Genomic DNA, 24,546 nt, shown 5'->3' on the forward strand with positions numbered 1-24,546 from the left:
AAACACGCGATTTTATGCAATCAAAGTTCTTTTACGAATTTTAATGGGTCTTAAAAGATTTCAAAAGATTCCAAAGTATATCTACGGATTTTCGAGGATTCTACAAGATATCAATTGATTTCCAAATATTATAGAGGATTTTAAGAGATTTTAAAAAAATCGCCAGAGGATTTTTAAACATTTCAAAAGATTCAATGGATTTTAAAGCATTTTATTAGATATAAAAGGGTTTAGATGATTTAAAATTATTTTAAGACACTAAAAGAATCCAAAGTATGTCTGTGTATTTTAGAGAATTTCAAACAAATTTAAGATATTTCCAAAGATTCCAAAGTATGTATATCCATCAATTTTAGAGGATTTCAAGGCAAATAAAAGGATTTTATTTCAAAAAAATTTGAGACATTTCAAAAGATTCCAAAGTATGTATATCCACTAACTTTAGAATATTTCAAGACAAATAAAAGGGTTTTATTTTAAAAAAATTTAAGACATTTAAAAAGATTCCAAAGGGTATCCATGGATTTTAGAGGATTTCGCAAGATATACAATGATTTCCAAATATTGTAGAGAATTTCAGGAGAATTAAATAAAAATTACAGGATTTTATGCGGTTCCGAAGTATTTCACGAATTTTTAAGTACATCAGAAGATTTTAATGAGATTTCAAGGATTTGAAGGGATTTCATAGAATTTATACACGATTAAAAAAATTTAAGTAAATTACATTTTCAAAATAAATCACCGAATTTCACAGTATTGCAAAAAATTCCAGAAATAAAATTTAAAAAAAAAAAAGTAAAAATAAAACAAATATTGATATAATGTGTATAATATTGCCGTGGAAAAAAAGAAAGCCCTAACTACATTTGGGATTTATTACCTGATTCGAAAAAGTGTTTTCAACTTTAAAATATTAGAAACAATTGTGTATCAGTGGACAAATTTCAAATGTAGTCACCGCTTTATTATTTTCCACGTCAGAATACAGATGTTAATCAGCAAATTTAAATAAATAATTAAATAGAGGAAACTTACCTAAGAAATATAGATTTTACGAATCCCCTGCCCTCGAAAAAGTCTTACGAAATTAATGGACGCTCCCCAATGAACGAAATATTACTTTTATCACAAAAAATGATCCATAAATTTCAAGTTAAATTCCAGGCCTCTTTCGTTTTCGACGTTAAAACAAATGACTTGACTGACAGTCGAACTTTTAAGTAATCAGTTTGTAATACTTGTTTAAGTACAAGTTCTATTTACATTCTATCTATCCTACAACTAAAAACAAAACGTATTTTATAAATAAATTATACGGATAAATTCCTGCTTCGAGTTTTCAAGACCAAAAAACAGGTTTCGTACAATCCAAGCAAAAATACTGCCAACAATCTTTTTCATATAAGTAACTCCTTAAAAAATAATCCTCGATAAAAACCACTATTGGTTGTAAACATCCAAATTCTACAAAATTCGAGTGAATACACTACCTCTAAAATATTTTGTGCGTGGTTGTAACAATTCTAATAAAAAAAAGCTCAAAATAGCTTCAGAGTGGCGATTCGACGGACGAATCCAAATTTCCGGTAATTTCCCGGTCAAGTTTTACCATTTTCCGGGTCAATTAAAAGAAAAAAAATTCATATTTCCTGCAAAACACAACAGAGCGAAAATTTTCAAAATAATTGAATTTTCAAACAGATACTAGAATGTTCCACTAAAAAATATCAATTTTCAACCAAAAATGAAAAATTTTAATGGAAGTTTCAAACAACAAGATTTAGTCTTCTGCCAAAAAATACAATCTTTCAATTAAAGGAAAAAAAAGAGAAAAAAAATTAAACGAAAATTGAATATCTACATTTTTATCTAATAAAGTTAATTTTTAACCCAACTTACGAATTTTCACACAAAATGATGAAACTTCAACTGAAATAGTTGAATTTTCAAATTAACAAAAAATAATTTTTACTGAAAAAATTTTTTTCAACCAAAAAGATGAATTTCTAACTAAGATTATTAAATTTTCAAAAAAGTTGATGAATCTTTAACTATAGCAATTTAATTTTTGACCAGAAAGATTAATTTTAAATCTAGAAGATTAATTGCTACAAAAAATACAAATTTTCAACTGAAAAATGTTATTTTTCAACCCAAGAAATTAATTTTGAATTAAACTTTCAAAGAAAAAGATAATGTTCAATATTCAAGGGGGAATAAATTAAATTTTGAATTAAAAAAATTACATTCAACAGAAAAAACGAACTTAAAAAAATAGTTACATTTTCAAACAAATTGATAAAATTTAAACTAAAATTGTAAATCTTTGACTAGAATAGTTGAATTTCAAAAGGGAAACTTAAAATTTTCAACTAAGATATGATGAATATTTAAATTAAATCATTAAATTTTTTACCAAAAAGAGTAATTTCCAATCAAAAACTTATACCAAAAAAGACGAATTTTCAACTAAAAAATAATTTTGATATAATAATGATAAATATTTAACTGGAATATTTGAATTTATAAATTAAAAAAAAAAGATTTTTTAAACATGGAGAATTTTTATATAAGAAGATTAATTTTCAAGGAAAAAGATAATTTTTCTGTAAAAAATCGATTTTTCAACAAAATAGGTGTATTTTCAACAAAAAAGTTCAATTTTCTATATAAAAAATGGCAAATTTTCACTCAAATTGTTGAATTTTGAACTCGGGAAGATCAATTTTCAACTTAAAATGAAAAATTTCAATTTTCAGCTGAAGAAATTATTTTTCAACCAAACTGATGAATATTCAACATAAATGCTAAATATTTCACTAGAATACTTGAATTTTCAACCGAAAAGAAGATAAACTTTCAAAGAAAACGAGATTATTTTTATATAAAAAAATCTGTTTTTTTTTTTTTAACAAAATAGGTGTATTTTCAAAAATAAAGTTGAATTTTCTATTAAAAAGTATCGATTTTTATTTAAATTGTTGATTTTTATACTCGAAAATTAAATTTCAAAGAAACAGAAATTTTTTCTGTATAAATTTTTTTTCTTTGACAAAATACGTGCATTTTCAACAATATAGTTGAATTTTCTATTAAAATATACCAGTTTTTAATCAAATTGTTGAATTTTCAACTCAGCAGGAGCAATTTTTAACTAAAATTCTAAATATTTAACTAGAATATTTGAATTTTCAACTGAAAAGAAGAATTTTTACACAGGAAGATTAACTTTCAAAGAAAAAGATATTTTTTCTATAAAAAAAAAATCGATTATTTAATCTAGAAAAGATCAATTTTTAACTAAAAATGGAACATTTGTATTTTCAGCTGAAAAAATTAATTTTAAACTAAAATTAAGAATATTTAACTGGAATACTTGAATTTTCAACCGACAAAAAGAATTTTTAGACAAGAAGATTAACTTTCAAAGAAAAATGTATTTTTTTCTACAAAAAAATCGATTTTTTAACAAAATACGTGAATTTTCAACAATAAAGTTGAATTTTCTATTTAAAAAATAGCAATTTTCACTCAAATTGTTGAATTTTGAATTCGGAAAGACCAATTTTCAACTAAAATGATGAATATTTAACTGGAATACTTAAATTATCAAACCTACAAGAAGAATTTTTAGACAAGAAGATTAACTTTCAAAAATAAATATATTTTTTCTATAACAACATCGACTTTATAACAAAATAAGTGAATTTTCAACGAAATGGGTGAATTTTCTAGTAAAAAAAGTACAATTTTCATTCAAATTATTGAATTTTTATCTAGGAAAGATGAATTTTCAACTAAAAATGGAACATTTCTATTTTCAGTTAAAGAAATTAATTTTCTACTAAAATTTTAAACAATATATTGAAATTTTCTATTAAAAAATACAAAATTTCACTCAAAATTGTTGAATTTTTAATTAGAAGAGATCAATTTTCACCTAAAATTATAAAAATTTAAATGGAAAACTTGAATTTTCGACCGAAAACAATAATTTTTATACAAGAAGATTAACTTTCAAAGAAAAATGTATTTTTTTCTACAAAAAAATCGATTTTTTAACAAAATACGTTCATTTGTCAACAATAAAGTTGAATCTTCTAATTAAAAAATAACAATTTTCACTCAAATTGTTGAATTTTGAATTAGAAAAGACCAATTTTTCACCAGAACTGGAGCATTTGTATTTTCAATTAAAGAAATTAATTTTTAAATAAAATTATGAATATTTAACTGGAATATTTGAATTTTCAACCTGAAAAAAGAATTATTAGACCAGGAGATTAAATTTAAAAGAAAAATATATTTTTTTTTGTAAAAAAATATATTTTTTGATAAAATACACGTATTTTCTACAATTTTCTATTAAATTTGATAAATTAATTTTTTTTTTTTAATATATTTTTCTGTTTTATATTAAAAAATACAAACTTTCATTCAAATGGTTGAATTTTGAACTAGAAAAGATCAATTTTCACCTAAAAATGGAACATTTGACTTTTCAGCTGAAGAAAATAATTTTCCACCAAACTGATGAATTTTCAATTAAAATTATAGAACTTTAACTGGAGTACTTGAATTTTCAACCGACAACAATAATTTTAGACAAGAAGATTAACTTCCTAAGATAAATATATTTTTTCTATAACAAAATCGACTTCTTAATAAAATACGTGAATATTCAACGAAATAGGTGAATTTTTTAATAAAAAAAAAGAACAAATTAAAAACAAATTTTAAAAAACACTCAAATTATCGAATTTTAATCCAGGAAAGATCAATTTTTAACCAAACTGATGAATTTTCAACTAAGATAAATATTTAACTGGAATACTTGAATTTTCAACCGAAAAGAAGAATTTTTTCACAAGAAGATTAACTGTCAAAGAAAAATATATATTTTCTATTTAAAAAATCGATTATTTAACAAAATTCGTGTATTTTCAACAATATAGTTGAATTTTCATTTTAAAAATAACAATTTTTAATCAAATTGTTGAATTTTGACCTAGAAAAAATCAATTTTCAAATTTTTCATTTCATTTTTCCGCCAAATAGTTAAAATTTCATTAAAAAAAATATATATATATTTTTAATTTCAGTTCCAAAAGAAATCTATTTTCTTATGAAAAAAATGTATGCTAAAAAAGCATGAAAAATATTTATAATTAAAAAACGGACTTTCAAACTACTTACTTCTCGGCTCATAAAAGAAAAAAATAGCAGTTCAAAAAAAAGTGGGGTAAAATAAATTTCAAACCAAAAATAGAAGTTCAATTTTCTCTTCAAAATCTAATTCTTCACAAAAAAACCACTTATTTTCAGAAAAATAGTGAAATTTTCTACTGTCATGATTCAATTTTGAGCTAAAAAAAAATTCATTTTCAACAAAGTAGTTACATTTTTCACCAGAGATGTATTTTCCATTAAATTGATGAATCTTCAATAAAAAAAAAATAATTTTTAATAAATAAGTTCAACTTGAAACCAAAGTAGTTGAATTTTTAAATAAGTAAATTAATCCGCAACCTACAAAAAACACACTTATATGCCCAACGAATTGATAAAAAGTAGAAATCACTTTTATAAATTGACCAAAAATTATTTAAATAATGAAAACTTGAATTTTATTACAATCAGAAGTAAATTTCCGGTGTAAAATAAATTAAATTCCCAGTCAATTCACCACCCTGAGCTTTTTAAAAAATACATCACTAACCTCGAGTTGCCATTCAAAAGAGCAGCAACTTTTTTTTTTTAATTTTTAATATCTCAAGCTTAAACAACCTTTTTTAGCCACACCAGTCTTGTACTGTTTTCATAATCTCGAAATCAAGCGTCGCATTGTCCACAACGTTGAAAAATAATTTACTTTCAAATTTTATTAAAAAGATTAAATTGATCCTTGAAAAACGAGTGATTTTTTAAATTAATTTCGAATGACTTACTTTTTTTCTTGGCACTTGAGAAACTTCCGTCTAGAAGCTGACACATTTAGGCACTTTAAAATTTAAAATCTAAATGCGCAATTAATCCCTTAGATCATCTCGAACTACTCTTTTGAAAAAAAAAAAAAAATAATAATAATAATAATAATAATATTGTTAATAAAATATACCTTCGAGATGTTAATTTGAGGGATGAATTACTTGTTACTTTCATTTAGAAATGAAGATTTGCGTGTTGGTAAGAATAATTACCAACACTCGAATTGATATTTACATATTTACAATTTCAGACAATCGTTTTTCGATTCTTCAACTGCTGGAATTATTGTACGTTTGTCTACCTCCCAATTCTAACAAATATCGATCGGGATGATCCAGCCATTCGGTGGCACTTAATTTTACTACTCGCTGCTTCTCCGCTTCCTTTACTTGCCACTTTTTTATCTCCAGTTGCTTCTCTCTGAAACAATCGGAAAGAGAAATTCGAAAATTAGTGAGGCCCTGAAATTTTCAAAATTTCAGGCTACACACATTGGATAAATTCAAACAACAAATTAAGAAGCGTTGGAGCCTTTTTTTCCACAATTTGTGCACAGTTTTTCTCGGTCAAGTTTTTCAATTTTCTGTGTCAAATAAAAGTTACATATTCATATTATTCGTAAAACGCCGAAATTTATTTGCAAAATATTTCACGGCCAATGAAATTTAAGAAATCAAAATATGTCCTAAAAAATTTTCCACATAAAGTAATAAACAGTGAGCAACAAATTAAAGTATTCAAAATGAAACTCTTGAATTCCAAACTATTAAAATTGAAGTTTAAAATTTTGTCACTTCAAAAATTGTGTATTCAAATGTTCAAAAATTTACACGTACAAAATGGAAGAAACTATCGCTTTTCAATTAAACAATGTTAAATGCAATGCAAATAAACTGCACATTTTAGAACTTTTATAAATTATAGAGTTCAAAGATTCAGATTAAGTCCCAAACATATAAATCCACGTCATCATTTTCAATTCTCTAAATTTATGAATCAATCAATGAATTTTAAAATGTTCAAAATTATATTATTTTAACTCATTTTTAACTAGACACATTAAAAATTAATTTTTTTAACTCAACAGCTCTTAAATCAGAAGTTGAATTATTTTTATTTTAAATAGTCTAGGCATTCTTTAAAAGCTTTAAAATTTTATTTCAAAATCTTGAGAAATCTAGAAGTGGTTTCATATTTTTCCAAATTCAAAATAATTTTTGAATTTTTTCTATAACTTTTAGAAAATCCTGCAAATTAAAAAAAAATATAAATGTTAATTTATAAATAATAATAGAACACTTATTATCTGTAAAAATATTAGAGTAACTTTAAGAGATATTTAGAAATTTTAAAAAGATTCGAATTAAATTTAGAACTTGAAATAATTTTAAATACTTACAAGCCAAATTTAAAATAAAATTTAGATTTTTGCACATTTCAAACAAAAAATTTAGAATTTTTTTAAAAATTGTGAAAGACTTCAAAAGAATAAAAGATTTTCTTAAAATTCCTAGGAAAATTGAAAATAATTTTTCACTTTGAAACATTATTATAACAGAAAGTTTAAAAAGATTTTCAGAGATTTCAAAAATTATCAAAGAAGAACATGCAAGATTTTAAGGATTTTTTTTTATTTTCAGGATTTTCCAAAAATTGTAGAAAAAAAACGAATTCATTTAAAAATATATTACAAGTTGTGAAAAAAAATGTGAACACACTTTGTTTAAATTACTTGAAATAATTTCAAGTTTTTAATTAATTTTGAATCTTTTCAAAACTTCTACATATCTCTTAAAACTACTCAAATTTTTTCTACAAATAATAATTATTTTTCTAATAATAATTATTATTTATGCGTCAAAATTTAACAATTTCACTTATAAATTAAACACTTTTTAAATAGAATATTTGGTTTCAATTTATTTGTCTTAAATAAAAATTCAAATATTGCTCAATATTCAATAATTAATCTTTTTCTACATTAAGAAATTTCAAATTAAATGGGATAAAAATTAAATAATTTAGACTCACAATATATTAAATATAATAAAAACCTTTAATTATGACTATATTATTATGGGATTATTTTTAAGTTGAAAATACTAAAACAAACGTTTACATTTTTTAATGGCTAAAAAAATTAATAGAAATAATATAATAATACGTTTTTGTATGAAATTTAATAAAAAAATAACATAAAGGAAGATTTAAGACTTTGAATTTGAAATATTTGATGAATCATTTAAATTTTTATTTAAAAATAAAATTATCGGAATAAATGATATATTTATCCGTTAATCCATTTTTAAAATAATTTATTTATTTATATTTACAGTAGAAAAAATTAAACTGTTTTTTATCCAAAATTTTTAACTTCAAACGCTTTTAAATATTAATTGTTTAAATCCTCAAAACTGTACTTTAATTATTAAAAAAAAACGGTTTCCGGGTCCGGCGGCCACTCTGTTTTTTATTTAAAAATGTTCGATTTTAAAAACTTCTAATTTGTTAAGCCTTTAAAACTGCATTTTAAAATTCTTTAAATTAAAATATATGTTTTTAAAACTTCAAAATCTAAAATGGAAAATTTTTTAATTGAAAGATTTCCGAATTAAGCATTTTAAACTGAATGATATAATAATTTATAAAAATCACAGTTTTTAAATATATGATAATATTTTTTAAATCATTGAAATCTTTGTGAAATTTTTGGAAAATCATTGAAATCTTTTTAATCTATGTGAAATTTTGATTAATTAAGTGAAATCTTGATGATATCTTTGCAAAATCTTTTCAATATTGTTTAAATATTTGGGAATTTATTAAAATCGTCGAAGTCTTTTTAAAATATTTTTAATCCATCTGAAATTTTTTTGCGAAATATTTGAAATCTTCGGGGAATAATTAAAATCTTTCTAAAATCTTTGCGAAATGTTTGAAATAGCTTTGAAATATTTTATAATAGTTTTAAAATTATTGATATCTTTGTGAAAACTTTGGGAAATAATTGAAATCTTTGTGCACTATTTGAAATCTATGTGAAATTGTTGTTAATTAATTGAAATGTTTGTGAAATCTTACCAGTATTGTTTAAATATTTGGGAATTTATTGAAATCATAAAAGTCTTTTTAAAGTCTTTTAGATCTATCTGAAATTTTTGCGAAATATTTGAAATCTTTATGAAATCTTTGGGAAATAATTAAAATATTTTTGAAATATTTGGAAATATTTGAAATCATTGAATTATTTTTGAAATTCTTTAAATCTACCCGAAATCTTTGCGAAATCTTTAAAATATTTATGAAATCTCTGGGGAATAATTAAAATCTTTTTGAAATATTTAAAATAGTTTTGAAATATCTGATAATAATGATAGAATTATTGAAATCTTTGTTAATTTTTTGGAATTCAATGAAATCTTTGTAGCATTTTCAAATATAACTGAAAATTTTGTGAATTAATTGAAATCTTTGCGAAATATTTAAAATCCATAAAAAATAATTTAAATCTTTGTAAAATCTTTCTGATATCTTTGGAAAATATTTTCAATATTGTTTGAATATTTGAAAATATTTGTGAAATTATTAAAACCATTGAATTTTTTTGAAATTTTTGGAAATCTTTGAAATAGATTTGAAATTTCTGATAATATTCGTAAAATTATAGAAACCGTGGTAAATTTTTGAAAAATTATTGAAATCTTTGAAATCCATACAAAATAATTGAAATATTTCTGATATCTTTGCAAAATCTTTTTAATATTGTTTAAATATTTGTAAATATTTGTGAATTTATTTAAATCATTGAAGTCTTTTTGAAATCTTTGGGGAATAATTAAAATATTTGCGAAATATTTAAAATAGTTTTGAAATATCTGATAATATTTGTATAATAATAATAATAATAATAATAATAATAATAATAATATTGATAAAATTATTGAAATCTTTGCCAAATCTTGCTGATATCTTTGGAAAATCTTTTCAATATTGTTTGAATATTTGGAAATATTTGTAAAATTATTGACATTATTGAATTTTTTAAAAATATTTTTAATATATTCGAAATCTTTGTAAAATATCTGAAATCTTTATGAATATTATGAATATTTATGAATATTTAACCGAAATACTTGAATTTTTAAACAAAAACATAAATTTTTAAACAATAAGATTAATTTTCTAAACAAAAAGGATGATTTGTTACCAGAAAATACTATTTTTCTACAAAATACATGATTTTTAATTAAATAGTTGAATTTTGAATAAGAAAAAAATCAATTTTCAACAGAAAATGGAATAGTTACATTTTCTGTAAAAAAAAATTAACTTTCATCTTTATCGATTGAATTTTCAACTAAAACGATGAATCCGCAACTAAAAAATATTTGACTAAAAAAGATCATTTTGCAAACTAAAATTTAATAACTAAATTTGCAGTCAAAAAATGAATGTTCGGCTAAAAAAAATCCTTTTCATTTAAATAAAAAACAATTTTTCAAACAATCATCAAGATGAATTTTTAATAAAAAAAAGTTAATTTCCAACAAGAGTTTAATCTTTTATGAGATTAAATTTCAAATTAAAAAAATTATTTTCTAGGAAAAAAGATGTATTTAAAAAACAAAATAGACTTTTCAAATGACCAATTTTAAATTACATGTAGTTCAAATGCCAAATAATTTTTTAAAAAGTTTTATAAATGATAGAGTTCCAAGATTCAGATTCAGTTCCAAAAATATAAATTCACGTCATCATTTTCAATTCTCTAAATTTAAAAATCAATTAATGCATTAAAAACTTTTCAAAACTGTATAATTTTAAGAAGTTTTAAGCTAGAAACATTAAAAATTGAAAAATTACATTTTTGTATAGGCTCAACAGTTCTAAGTTAAAATTATTTTTGTTTTAAATAGTTAAAAAATTCTTAAAATTATTGAAAATCTTGAAACATTTACATGCTGTTTCACGTTTTTTCAAATTTTAAATTATTTCTTAAAAATTTATAGAACTTCTGAACATGTTTAAAATTATTAAAATTTTTCCTAACAATTTCTTTAAAATTCTTAGAAATAAAATAAATTTCCTTAAAATCTTCCTCATTAATTTTTAATCATTCTCTAAATCTTTCTAAATATTTTCTTAAAATAAATTTTTTAAAATAAAAAATTATTTTCAATTTTCCTAGAAAACGTTTTTTTATTCTTCTAAATAATTTAAAATTTCTTTGCCTTTCAAAATTCTTAAAGAGCCTCTAAATTTTTTGTTCGAAATCTGCCAAAATCCATATTTGGCGAATATATAAATTAATTTCGAATTTTTCGAAAACTTCTAAACGTTAAAAACTAAAAAATTAAAAATTGTTAACAAAAATACTTCTTAAATAATAATTTAAATTATTTTCATTTTAAATAGTTTAAACATTCTTGAAAAGCTTCAAAATTTTGTTTCAAAATCTTTTGAAATGAATCAAATTTTTCTACAATTTGAAAAAAATTCTGCAAAATTAAAAACAATTTCTTAAAATCTTCTCGATTATTTTTTAACACTTTTAGAAATATTTTTCAATATTTTTAAATGTTCTCTTAAAATAATTTTCCAAAATGAAATATAATTTTCAATTTTTCGAAGAATCTTCAGAATTTTAAAATATTTTTTTATTTATTATAAAGTTATTTTTAAGTTGAAAATAATTTATAAAGTTTAAATCAGAATTAAAAATTTTTTAAATGACTAAGACTTTCAAATTGAAACCGTTTAATTTTTAGCATTAAAATCTGGAAATTCTTCAAGTTTGGATTTTGAATCGTTTTGTCAAATAAATTATTGTTCCCTTTTAATACCTGAAGCACAGATTTATTAAAAAAAATGTCAACTCTAAACGCTTTTAATGTTTAATTGTTTAAGCATTCAAGACTAAATATTAAAATTCTTTAAATAAAAAAATTAAAACTGAAAATGGAAAATTTTTGAAGTAAAAGACTTTCGGATTACGCATTGTAAACTGAATCGTGTCCTAATTAAAAAAATAAAAATTCGTATAATTACGTTTAAAACTATTCAAATTGAACTTGGAGGAACTTTTTTTTGCAAATACTTGTAAAATTCCCGGTCGATTTGCTGTTTAAATAATAAAAAAAAATAAAATAAAAAAAAAGGGGGGAGATTAAATTAAAAATGAAAATTACCTCGATTTCGTGTCGCCGCATCCCCAAACTTCGAGACTGGAAATGCGATAAGGGACACGTTCAAAGGTGACAGAATTGAAGGCTTGATCAACAATAATGCTGGGTTCTCGTGGATCCTTGCCAGCTCGCAAACCCTGTGGATATCCTCGAATTCCAGTATTTAAGTACAGAAGTTTCGGCCCCTTCTCGATAACTCGATAAGAAGGCAATAATTCAATCACCATGGAATCTTCATCGCCCCAGTAAAGATGCGACTCTCGCCACTCGAGAGTCGAACAAATGCAGTACGTGGGACAATTCTCCTTTTCTCCGTCCGAACTCACGGCTCTGATAAATATCAAAGTTGGGCCCTTGTATCCCAAAACGTGATGCAAAAAGCGATTTACACCCGTGCCGTGCTGATCACTGTTATATAAGAGAGTCCAGTGTCTAGGACAAATGTTACCTGACATCTTGTCTATTAAAGCTTGCATTCCCTCGGACCGAGAGTCTTCCGACTGAAAAATTCGAGACAATCTTGTAATCGTCCGAAAATCTTACCAGCAATTTCAATATTCATTATTCAACCAAATTTTTAATGTCAGGGACCGTACTTTAATTACGCAACAGATTATGGGCCCACCTTCTCTTACTGCAGGTAATTTTTTAGTTTCCAGAAATTTTTTGCTAATTATTGCTAGTAGAATTAGACAGGGTGTCCGAAAACAACATTAAAAAAATGCCCTGATTTTTCTTTGAATATTTTTTACTTTCCTTGATCATTATATTCAAATACTAGCATTTAGACAATTAAATTGTAAGAAATTATAATGCAATTCTAATGGTTTATCAAAAAGTTTTCTTGAATTCAAAACAAATTTCAATAATATTTTTATCAAAGTGAAAAAAAAATTCTGTAGTTATAACCATATTATTCTTTTTGTTATTACTTCAGAAACAATTATAGTCGAAATATTTAGGCAAAGAATAAGAGTGTATTTGAAAATAACAGTAATCTAAAAAAAAAACCCTAAACTTTTTGACCAAGTTAAAATAAAACTTTTAGATCCCAAGAACTAATAAAATTTTCCATATTAAAATTTATCAAAATTGAATCAGTTTACGAATTCAGGTTGGCCATTCTAATCGACGAAATAAATTTCCGGGTTTTTCCCGGTTCGAAAACTTTTTTCACGGTCAATGAAATTTAAAAAAACGGAACACTAAAGCTAACAAATTTTCCACTTGAGGTAATACAAACTGAGCTGCAAATTAAAGCAAATTAAAATTGAAATTCAAAAGTTTTTCATTAAAAAATTTTGTATTCAAATGTTCAATAATTTATGCGTATAAAATTGAATGTACTAACGTTTTAAACTAACTTTTTAAATAGTTTAAACATTCTTGGAAAGCTTCGAAATTTTATTTCAAAATCTTAAGAAATCTAGAAGTGGTTTAAAAATTTTCCAAATTCAAAATAACTTTTTTCGGAACTTTGAAATATTTGTTTGAAAATGAATTGAATTTTTTCTATAACTTTTAGAAAAGCCTGCAAATTAAAAAAAATTAAATTTGAATTTAGAGGTTCAAATCTTTCTATGTAAAATAATTCAGTTTAAAATTATTTACTTTTACAAATATTTGTGTTCAATTTGCTCGTCTTAAATGAACAGTGAAATATTGCTAAATATTAAATACTTACTCTTTTTCTACATTAAGAAATTTCAAATTAAATGGGATAAAAATTAAATAATTTAGACTCACAATATTTTAAATTTAATCAAAACTTTTAATTATGGAAATGATGGATTTATTTTTTAAAGAGAATTTTAAGAGAATATTTAAAAAGTTTTACAAAAATTTAAACAAAATTTTCAAAAAAGATTCTAGAAGATTTTAAGAAAACTTTCTAAAATTTGCATGATAATTTTTTATCTGTCTTGTAGCAACCCTGACATAGAACCTTTAATAATCGGAATAAAACAGTGTTTCAGATACAAATATAAAATTTTGAATTTTATCAATTTATTTTAAACGAAAACATGTCTTTTCTGTTATAAAAGATCTTTAATTTTCAGCAAAATAATTACATTTTTAACATAATAGTTGAATTTTCAACCTAAAAATATAAATTACCATAAGAAAGTGTCATATTTTATATTTCAATAAAAAAACATGAACTTTATACCAAAAAAAAAGGAATTTTAAAATAAAAAAGAAGAATTTTGAACAAATAAAGTTTTTTTACTCAAAAAATAACTAAAACTTTATCCAAGTTGTTGAACCTTCGAGCCAAAAGACGAATTTTCTCTAAAAAAAATGAAATTTCAAACAAAGAAAATATTTTTTTAAAGAAAGAATAATTTTGAACCAAAAAGTTGCATTTTTATTAAAGAAAAATGAAATTTCTACTAAAACAGATGAATTTTTAAATAAAAAATGTTGAATTTTCTGTTAAAAAAGATTTCAGTTGACCTTTAACGAATAAAATATGAATTTTTATACCAGAAATAAGTTTCTACGGAAAAAAATTGACTTTTCAATCCAAAAAGACGAATTTTTAACCAAAAAGAATAAATTTTCAACAAAATTGTTCAATTTTATACCAGATAGTTTCAATTTTTATAAAAAATCTAAACTTTATCTTAAAATAGGTGACTTTTTAAAAAAGTTGAAGTCTAATACAAAAAAGATTCCAGTTGACTGTTCAAGATCAAAATAATAATGAAAATAAAAAAGTGTCATATTTTAAATTCCAATAAAAAAGATGAAACTTTATTAAAAAAAAAAGAATTTTAAAACAAAAAAAACGAGTTTTCAGCAAAAAAATTTTTTCACTAAAAAAAATATCTAATAGTTGATCGAAGTTCTTAAAATTTCAAGCCAAATAACGAATTTTCTCTGCACAAATGAAATTTCAAACGCATAAAATATTTTTTTTATAGAAAACAAAATTTTCAACTAAAAATATAAATGAGCAAAAAAAAAAAAGAATTCTTAACAAAGTGATTCAACCAAATCTTTGAAAGAAAGTAGTTGAATACTCAAGCAAAGAAGAATAATTTTTAACCAAAAAGTTGCATTTTCATTAAAAAAAAAAAAAAATTTCTACTAAAACAGATAAATGTTTAAATCAAATAAGGTTTCAAAAAAATAGTTGAATTTTCTGTAAAAAAAGATTTCAGTTGACTTTTCAATATCGAAATAATAATTAAAAGGAAGTGTCATATTTTAAAATTCAATAAAAAAAGATGAAATTTATTTTTAAACAAATTTTAACCAAAAAATACTGATTTTTAACAAATAAAAATTTTTCACTTGTGAGAGAAATAAAAGTTTATCAAGATTTTTGAACTTCGGGCCAAAAGATGAATTTTCTCTGCACAAATTAAATTTCAAGCGAAGGAAATATTTTATTTTTATTAAAAAAGGAGAATTTTTAACTAAAAAAGATCAATCTTAAAAAAATGGAAAAGTTAGATTTTCAATTAAAAAATGAATAGTAAACAAAGAAAGGCAATTAAACAAACAGTAAATTGTCTACGAAATAGTTATTTTTTCAACCAAAAAGTATGAATTTTTAACAAAATATTTTAATTTTCTACCAAACAGTGGCATTTTCATTCAAGCGAAGAAAAATAACTTTTAAGCAAAAAGTTACATTTAAAAAAAATTATATTTCTACTAATTTTAAACAAATATTTAATATTCTATGAAAATAATTGAATTTTCTAACCAAGAAGAAATTTTTTTAACAAAACAGTAATTTAAGTGCGGTCCCTTTCGAGTTTTAGAAATTTGGGAAACAATAATTTACTAACAGGATGTCTACTCAAATGCTGGAAAAAATCCTTGACAACGCCAAGTTTTTTTTTAAATCAGTTTCTAGGGACCCAATTAATAATGGTCAATTTAGAAAGCTTTTACAAATTATATTGTTACATTATTATTTATATTTTTTATATTTTTAAATTAATTTTAATTATTTTAATATATATTTTTTAATTTTTTAATGTAATGCATATTCAAGTAAAATTGAAGCTGCCTTAAATTGATAACTTTTTAAGTGAAAATATTGCATTTTTAACCAGATAGATGCATATTTAAGCAAATTGTTAAATTTGCAATCAAAAAGATTAATTTTCAAATAAAAAGATTGATCTTCTACCAAAAAATACGAATTTTCAAGTAAATAAATGAATTTTAACTAAAAATTGAAATAGATACATCAAAAAAAAGGATGAATTTTCTACAAAAATAAACAATTCTTTAGCTGAAGCAGTTGAATTTGAAACAAAAAAGATGAATTTCCAACTAAAAATATTAATCTTCAAACAAGAAGATTAATTTGTACCAAAAAGACGAATTATCGACTAAAAAAGATTTTTTTTAAAACCAAAAATGTATTAGTTACATTTTTAGTGAAAAAAATTAATGTTCAACCAAAGAGACGAATTTTCAAATAAAATTATGGAATATTTAACTGAAAGTTATTTTTAAAAAATAAAAATTAATTTTAAAATAAGGCCTTACAAAGCAGTTACAGCTTCAATTGAAATAGTTAAATTTTCAGTAAAAAAATAAATTTTCAGCTATAGAAAAAAATTAATTTTCATAAAAAAAATCTCATTTTTAGAACAAAGAGATGAATTTTGAATTAAAATGATGAATCTCTCAACCAAGAAGTTTTATTTTCAGTCAGAAAAGATGAATTTACAACTAAAATTATGAATCTTTAACTGGAATATTTGAATTTTCAAGCAAAAACATGAATTTTCAACCATAGAGATTCATTTTCTATTAAAAAAGACGAATTTTCAACTAAAGAATATCATTTTTCAACCAAAAATGCAATACTTAAATTGTCATCCAAAAAGGTGAACTTTCAATCAAGAAGATTAATTTTAGTCAAAAAGACAAATTCTCAACAAACAAAAAATGATAATTTTTCAACCAAAAATTAAATATTTAAATTTTTAGTTGAAAATTATAATTTTCAACTCAAGGGGTGAATTTTCTATTAAAATTATGGAATATTTCCTTTTTCAGTAAAAAAATTTCAACAAAGAAAAAAAGTTACATTTTAAAAAACTGTGATGAGTTTTAAGCAAAACCATAAATCTTTAATTGGTACAGTTGAGTTTTAAATGAAACTGATGCCCTTTCAACTAAAATGCTGAATCTTTAACTGGAATAGTTAAATTTTCAACCAAAAAGAAGAATGTCCAGTCAAGAAGATTTGTTTCTACTAAAAAAGACAACATTTTCAAAAAAAAAAAAAAAATTCTTTTTCCACCAACAATTGAATCGCTAAATTTTTACTTTAAAGATTTAATATTCAACTAAAGATATCAATTCTCAACTAAAATGATGGAACATTCCATTGGAATAAGTTAAATTTTCAGTTTAAAAAATTTGCAAAAAAATCGAATTAAAAAAAAAAACTTACGTTTTCCAATAAACTAATGAATTAAAAATTAAAACTTTAATCAAAATAGTTCAGTTTTAAATCAAAAAGACGAATTTTCAACTAAAAAATATGATTTTTCAACCAAAAAAATTAATTTTCTATAAAAGAAAACAATTTCTCAACAAAATACATGAATTTTCAAAGAAATAGTTCAATTTTCAACTGAAAAAGGCAATTTTTCAAACAAATAGTTAAATTTTGAACTAAAAAAAAAATATTCAACAGAAAATGTACTAGTTATATTTTTAGTAAAAAAAATTAATTTTTAAGCAAACTGATGAATTTTCAACTGAAATAGTTTAATTTTCAACAACAAAATTAATTTTTATTAAGAAAAGATAAATTGTCAACCAAAATTGAAATAATTAAATTTTAATTTTAAAAAATCAACGTTCAACAAAAAAGACTATAAAACTTTGATCGGAATAGCTGAGGTTTAAACCAGAAAAATGCATTTTTAACCAGGAAGATTAGTTTCTACTAAAAAAGAAGAATTTTCAACTAAAAAATATAATTTTTCAACTACAAAAGATGATTTTTCAATCAATAATTGAGTAATTAAATTTTTAGTTGAAAAATATAATATTCGGCAAAAGAGATTAATTTTCAAATAAAACGATGAAATATTCCATTGGGGTAAGTGATATTTTTAGTTTAAAAAAATCATTTTCAACAAAAAAATAACTAATTTTCTAAAAAAATTTACATTTCAAAACAAAATGATTAATTTTCAACTAGAATGGCGAATCTTTAATTAGAATGATTGAATTTTCAACCGGCAAGATGAATTTTCAAACAAGAATATTAATTTCCACCAAAAAAAGCCGAATTTTTAATAAAATACATTAATTTTCAACTAAAATAGATAATTTTGTGACCCAAAAATTAAATAATTAAATTTTGAGCTAAAAAAATATAATGTTCAACCAAAGAGATGAATTCTTAACTATTGTGATGGTATTTTCAAATAACACAGTTAAATTTTCAGTAAAAAAATTAATTAAAAAAGAAAACTAATTTTCTAAAAAAAGAAATACATTTTCAAACAAAATGATTAATTTTCGAATAAAATGATGAATCGTTAATTAGAATAATTAAATTATTAACCAAAAAGGTGAATTTTCAAACAAGAAAATTAATTTTTACATAAAAAAGACGAATTTTTAATAAAATACATTAATTTTCAACTAAAAAAGATCATTTTGTCACCCAAAAAATTAAGTAATTAACTTTTGGGTTAAATAAATTAATGTTCAACCAAAGAGATGAATTCTTAACTAATGTGATGGCATATTCAAATGACACAGTTAAATTTTCACTAAAAAAAAATTAATTTCAAACAGAAAAAAACGAATTTTCAACAAAAAAAAATCATTTCCAACCAAAAATTGCATAGTTAAATTTGGAGTTGAAAAATATAATAATCACCCAAAGAGATTAATTTTCAAATAAAACGATGAAATATTCCAATGGGATAAGTGATATAAACAGCTCACAAAAACCAAAACATTTTAAAACAAAATGAATGATTTTCGACTAAAATCATTAATTGTTAACTAGAATAATTAAATTTTTAACCAAAAAGGTGATTTTTCAAACAAGAATATTAATTTCTACAAAAAAGACGAATTTTTAAAAAAATTTCATTAATTTACAACTAAAAACGATAATTTTGTCACACAAAAATTGAATAATTAAATTTTTAGTTAACAAAAATGCACGTTCAACCAAAGAGATGAATTCTTAACTATTGTGATGGCATATTCAAATGGCACAGTTAAATTCTCACTGAAAAAAAATTAATTTGAAACAGAAAAAAATCGAATTTTCAACAAAAAAAAATCATTTTTCAACCAAAAAAGATCATTTTTCAACCAAAAATTGAATAGTTAAATATTAATTTGAAAAATATAATGTTTAACCAAAGAGATTAATTTTCAAATGAAACGTTGTTATATTGAATTTGGATAAGTGATATTCTCAGTTTACAAAAAATCGTTAAAAAACTAATTTTCTAAAAAAAAAACCTTTTTCAAACAAAATGATTAATTTTTGACTAAAATGATGAATCGTTAACTAGAATAATTAAATTTTTAATCAAAAAGAAAAAAAAAATAATTTTTCGAAAAAAAAAATCATTTTTCAACCAAAAATTGAATAGTTAAATTTTTGTTTGAAAAATATAATGTTCAAACAAAGAGATTAATTTTTAAATAAAACGATTAAATACTCCACTGGGGTAAGTGATATTCAAAGAGCACAAAAAATAATTTTCAACCAAAACATTAATTTTTTCAAAAAGTTACATATCCAAACAAATGTATTAATTTTCAAATAAAATGGAGATTCTTTAACTAGAATAATTGAATTTTCAACCAAAAAGGTGAATTTTTAAACAAAAAGATTAATTTCTACAAAAAAAAGACGAATTTTGAATAAAATACATTAATTTTCAACTAAAAAGGATAAATTGTCAGCCAAAAATTGAGTAATAAAATTTTGAGTAAAAAAATTGATGCTCAACGAAAAAGATGAATATTCAGTAAAAAAAAAATTAATTTCAAAAAGAAAAAAAAAAGAAATTTTAAACAAAATGGTTAAATATAGTGATATAAAGCTACTTTTATAAATAAAGAATCATTGATATTCAATTAGATATTGCAATTTAAAAGAAAATTAAGCACGCTTTCGACAAAATTTTCTGTTTAAAAAAAATTCCTAGACATTTCCGGGTATAAAAAAAATGTCCAGGTTTTCCAGGTTGGGTAGACACCCAAATAATAAATAATTTCAAGCTGAAAGCGTTTGCAATTTAATAAAAAAAATATATATTCAGAGATCACTGTGCAGAAGAAGTTCAAAAAGGGGAAATGGGATATTTTTTTTAGCAAAAGGGGGAAAAAATGAAACATTTATTTAACATGTGGGAAAGATATAGTTCAATTCAACCGAAAAAAAAGAATTTTCAAGAAAATATTTGAACTTTCAATCAAGAAAATTAACTTTCTACAAAAAAAATAAGTTTTTAATAAAATAGTTAACATTTGAACCAAAAATATGAATATTTAATTAAAAAAATTAATTTTCAAAAAAGTAGTTTAATTTTAAACAAAAAAAAAAAAATTATTTTGAATAAAAAACAGTTGAATTCAACTAAAGCAGATGAAGTGCTGAAGAAAGTATTTAAATCTTCAAGCAGGAAGATTAACATTCAGCGAAAAAGCGAATTTTCAAAAAAGTAGTTAAATCTTCAACGAAGTATGTAGTTGAATTTTTAACCAAAAAAAGTATGAATATATTTTTTTCTATATAAAGATATATGTATACCTGATGAGGCTCGGCATCGCTGGACGCAAGCTAGTAAATAAAATCATTTACGTATAATATTACATGACTAGTAGATAAAAAAAATGTCATTATATCGTCAAAACAATCAAAAAGATGGATTATCGACGAAAAATATAATACATAGTTTATACTTCAACCAAAAAATATTTTTATTTTAAAAAAGAGATCAATTTTCCAGCCCAAAAGACGAACATTTTCCACCGAATTGTTGAATTTTTAAGCCAAAAAGAAGAATTTTCTACAATAGAGTTAAATTTTCAACACTAAAATACGAATTTTAAACCAAAATAGTTGAATTTTCAACGAAAAATATATTAGTCGATATTTTAACGAAGAAATACTTTAATTTTATATCATCAACAGAATAATTCTACTAAAAAAGACAAATTTTCAACAAAATAATTGAATACAAGATAATAAAATTATCTATTGTACAAATGGTTAAATATTAGGTAATTTTTTTCGAAAAAGGTTGACAAATTTTAATTTATAAACTTTTAAAATGGATTAATTTTTATTTTATTTTGAATATAATTGTTATTTTAAATTGAAGAATCTCAAATTTCAATAATATCGGATTTAAATTTTTTAAATTTATATCAACTCAAAAAAATTTTTAAACCTAAATCATTTTTAATACGAAGCGATTAAAAGTTGACAATTTGAAAACTAAATTTAATGTTTCAAACGAAAAGCTTCTGAAGTTCTCGAATTTTAAATTCTTATGATATAAAACAATTATTATCTAATTCAAAAAATTTAAAATTCAAAAATTAAAATTCTTTTTCTACATTAGGTAAATAAGAAAATTAAATTTTACATCTGGACAAAATATGTTCGGTCATATTTTTTTAAACAATAAGATTAATTTTCCAACAAAAAAAAATTTTTCTACAAAAGTAAACAATTTTCCAACAAAACACATGAATTTTTAGTTTAAAAAATTAATTTTTCACCTAACTGATGAATTTTCAACTAAAACAATGAATCTTCAACAATCATCAAGTTTAATTTTCAACAACGAAATTAATTTTTATTTAAAAACGATCAATTGTCAATCAAAACTGAAATAATTAAATTTTAAGTTAAAAAAATCAACGTTCAACCAAAAAAGACGAATTTTAAACTAAAAAAGATCATTTTTCAACTAAAAATTAAACAATTAAATTTTCAGTCAAAAAATGAATGTTCAGCCGATAAGAATAATATTTAATAAAATTTTTTAATATTCAACGGGAATAATAATTCCATTTTCAGTTACAAAATTTTTTTTTTAATAGTTAAATTTTCCGTGGAAAAAATTACTTTTCGTCTAAATTAAAAACTGCATTTCAATTAAATATCTCATTTTTCAATAAAATAAATGAATTTTTTTATTAAAATTATAAATATTCACAAAAAAAAAATTTTAACAAAAAAGCTTTACTTTCAACCAAGTAATTGAATTTTGAACAGAAAAGAAAAAGTTGTTAACAAAGGAGGTTAACTTTAAAAAAAAGATCAATTTCTACGGAAAAAATCGATTTTTTAAACAAAATACGTGAATTTTTAAGAAAATAGTGAAATTTTCAATCAATACAGATAAATTTCCAGCCAAATTGTGGAATTTTGAACTAGAAAAGATAAATTTTTAGTTCAAGAAATTAATTTTCAGCCAGACTTATGAATTTTAAAACAAAAATATGAATTTTCAAGTAAAACGATCAATTTTCAGCTGAAATAGTTACATTTTTCACATAAAAAAATTATTTTTACTACAAAAAAATAGTCAACCAAAACTAAAATAATTTAGTTTTAAGTTAAAAAAAAAATTCCACTGGAATAATAGTTCTATTTTTAGTAAAATAAATTTCCACTGAGAAAAAAATTCAAAAAAATTCAAAAAAATTCTTAAATATTCGGTGAAAAAAATTATTTTTCGTTTTGTTTTTAAAAACAACTTTTTAATCAAATGGCTCATTTTTTCAGCGAGAAATAGAATTTTAATTAAAATTATGGATCTTCAAATAAAAGACAATTATTTAAAAAAAAGAGTTTGACACTCAACCAATTTATTTTATTTCCCAACTAGAAGATCAATTTTCAATTAAAATGATAATTATTTAATTGAAATACTTGAATTTTTAACAGAAATAACAAATTTTTAAACAAGAAAATTAACTTTCGAAGAAAAAGATTATTTTCTACCATAAAATCGACTTTTTAACCAAATATGTCGATTTTCAACGAAATTATTGATTTTTCAATAAAAAAAAAACAATTTTGATCCAAATTGTGTGAATTTTGAAAATAAAAAGATCAATTTTCAACCAAAAGTGGACATACAAATTTTTAGTTGAAGAAATTTATTTTCAACCCAGCTGATGAATTTTAAAGTAAATTTTCTACAAAAAAGAATAATTTCTTACAAATTAAATAAATTTTCTAAAAAATAGTTTAATTTGTAAATAAAAATATCAATTTCAAACCAAATAAATGAGTTTTCATTTAAAGAAAAAAACCGGATATTTAGCAAAATAGTTCAATTTTGTACTGAAAGTTAAATTTTTAGTTAGAAAGAAAAAATAATTTTCAACAAAATAGTTAAATTTTCATTGAGAGATGAATCTTAAAAAAATTAATTTTTAACAAAAGAGTTAAAGTTTCAACAGCACGTACCTGAATTTTTAACTAAAAATATGAAGTTTCAACTAAATCAATGAATCTTAAACTGAAACTGCTGAATTTTTAACAAAGAAAAAATTCATTTTTTACTAAAAAAAAAAAAAAGAAAAATTGTCCATTTTAAGTTAAAAAAAATTTCTTAAAAAAAATCGAAAGAAAAAACCGAGTTTTCAATCAAAAAGCTCATTTTTTAAGAACAAAAAAATAAATTTGTAATTAAAATGATGAAGCTTCAACTGAAAAAACTAGTTTTTAACAAAAAAGTAATTTAAATTTTAACCAAATAGTTTTATTTCCAACTGAAAAGATGAATTTTTCACTAAAATTATAATTATTTAATTGGAATAATTGAATTATTAACAGAAGAAAAAGGCCATTTTATACGTGAATTTTTAAAATTAATTTTCAACTACAAAGTTAAATTTTTTACAAAAAAAAAAAACATTTCCACAAATAATTTTCAAATAAATATTTTAATGCTTAAATAAAAAATATGAATTTTTAGCGTTAAGAATCTAAATCCTAATAGAAAAAAATGGATATTAAAAAAAATAGTTAAATTTTGTAATGGAAGTTAAATTTTTACTAAAAAAAAAAAATAATTTTGAACAAAATAGTTGTTTTTTTTCAACAAGAGATGAATCTTCAAAAAAAAAACTCGAAAAACTACTTGAATTAATTGCTTTCATTTTTTTTTTAAATTTGGAAGAGTTAACATTAAAATTTCGACGAATTCTGGTCTGGAACTAAACCCAAACAATAATTTTTTCAAACTTATTTTCAGAAAAAAAAAAAAAATTGATCAAATAATGTTATTATCGATTAATAAAAATCCGATCATTAAACAAAAATATAATTTAATTCGAGTAAACTGAGGTAATCTGGTAAAAACTTAAATTTTACTGC

General features: G+C 21.8%; 1 protein-coding gene across 2 annotated transcripts in view; it reads right to left on the minus strand.

The window, feature by feature from the left end:
* Positions 1-5,504: 5,504 nt before the first annotated feature.
* Positions 5,505-24,546, minus strand: part of LOC117174542 — a 29,261-nt gene continuing 10,219 nt past the window's right edge. Inside the window, exons 4-6 of one of the 2 annotated variants that reach the window (XM_033363745.1) lie at positions 20,956-20,985; positions 12,180-12,676; positions 5,505-6,411 (exon numbers count right to left, since the gene is read on the minus strand). In XM_033363745.1, coding sequence (XP_033219636.1) covers positions 6,261-6,411; positions 12,180-12,676; positions 20,956-20,985 — 678 coding nt within the window. In that variant the 3' untranslated portion in view covers positions 5,505-6,260. The remainder of the gene's footprint in view (positions 6,412-12,179; positions 12,677-20,955; positions 20,986-24,546) is intronic. The other variant, XM_033363746.1, reaches the window with a different exon arrangement.

Source organism: Belonocnema kinseyi, chromosome 6, assembly GCF_010883055.1.
Source record: "Belonocnema kinseyi isolate 2016_QV_RU_SX_M_011 chromosome 6, B_treatae_v1, whole genome shotgun sequence".
Taxonomy (NCBI): Eukaryota; Metazoa; Arthropoda; class Insecta; order Hymenoptera; family Cynipidae; genus Belonocnema; species Belonocnema kinseyi.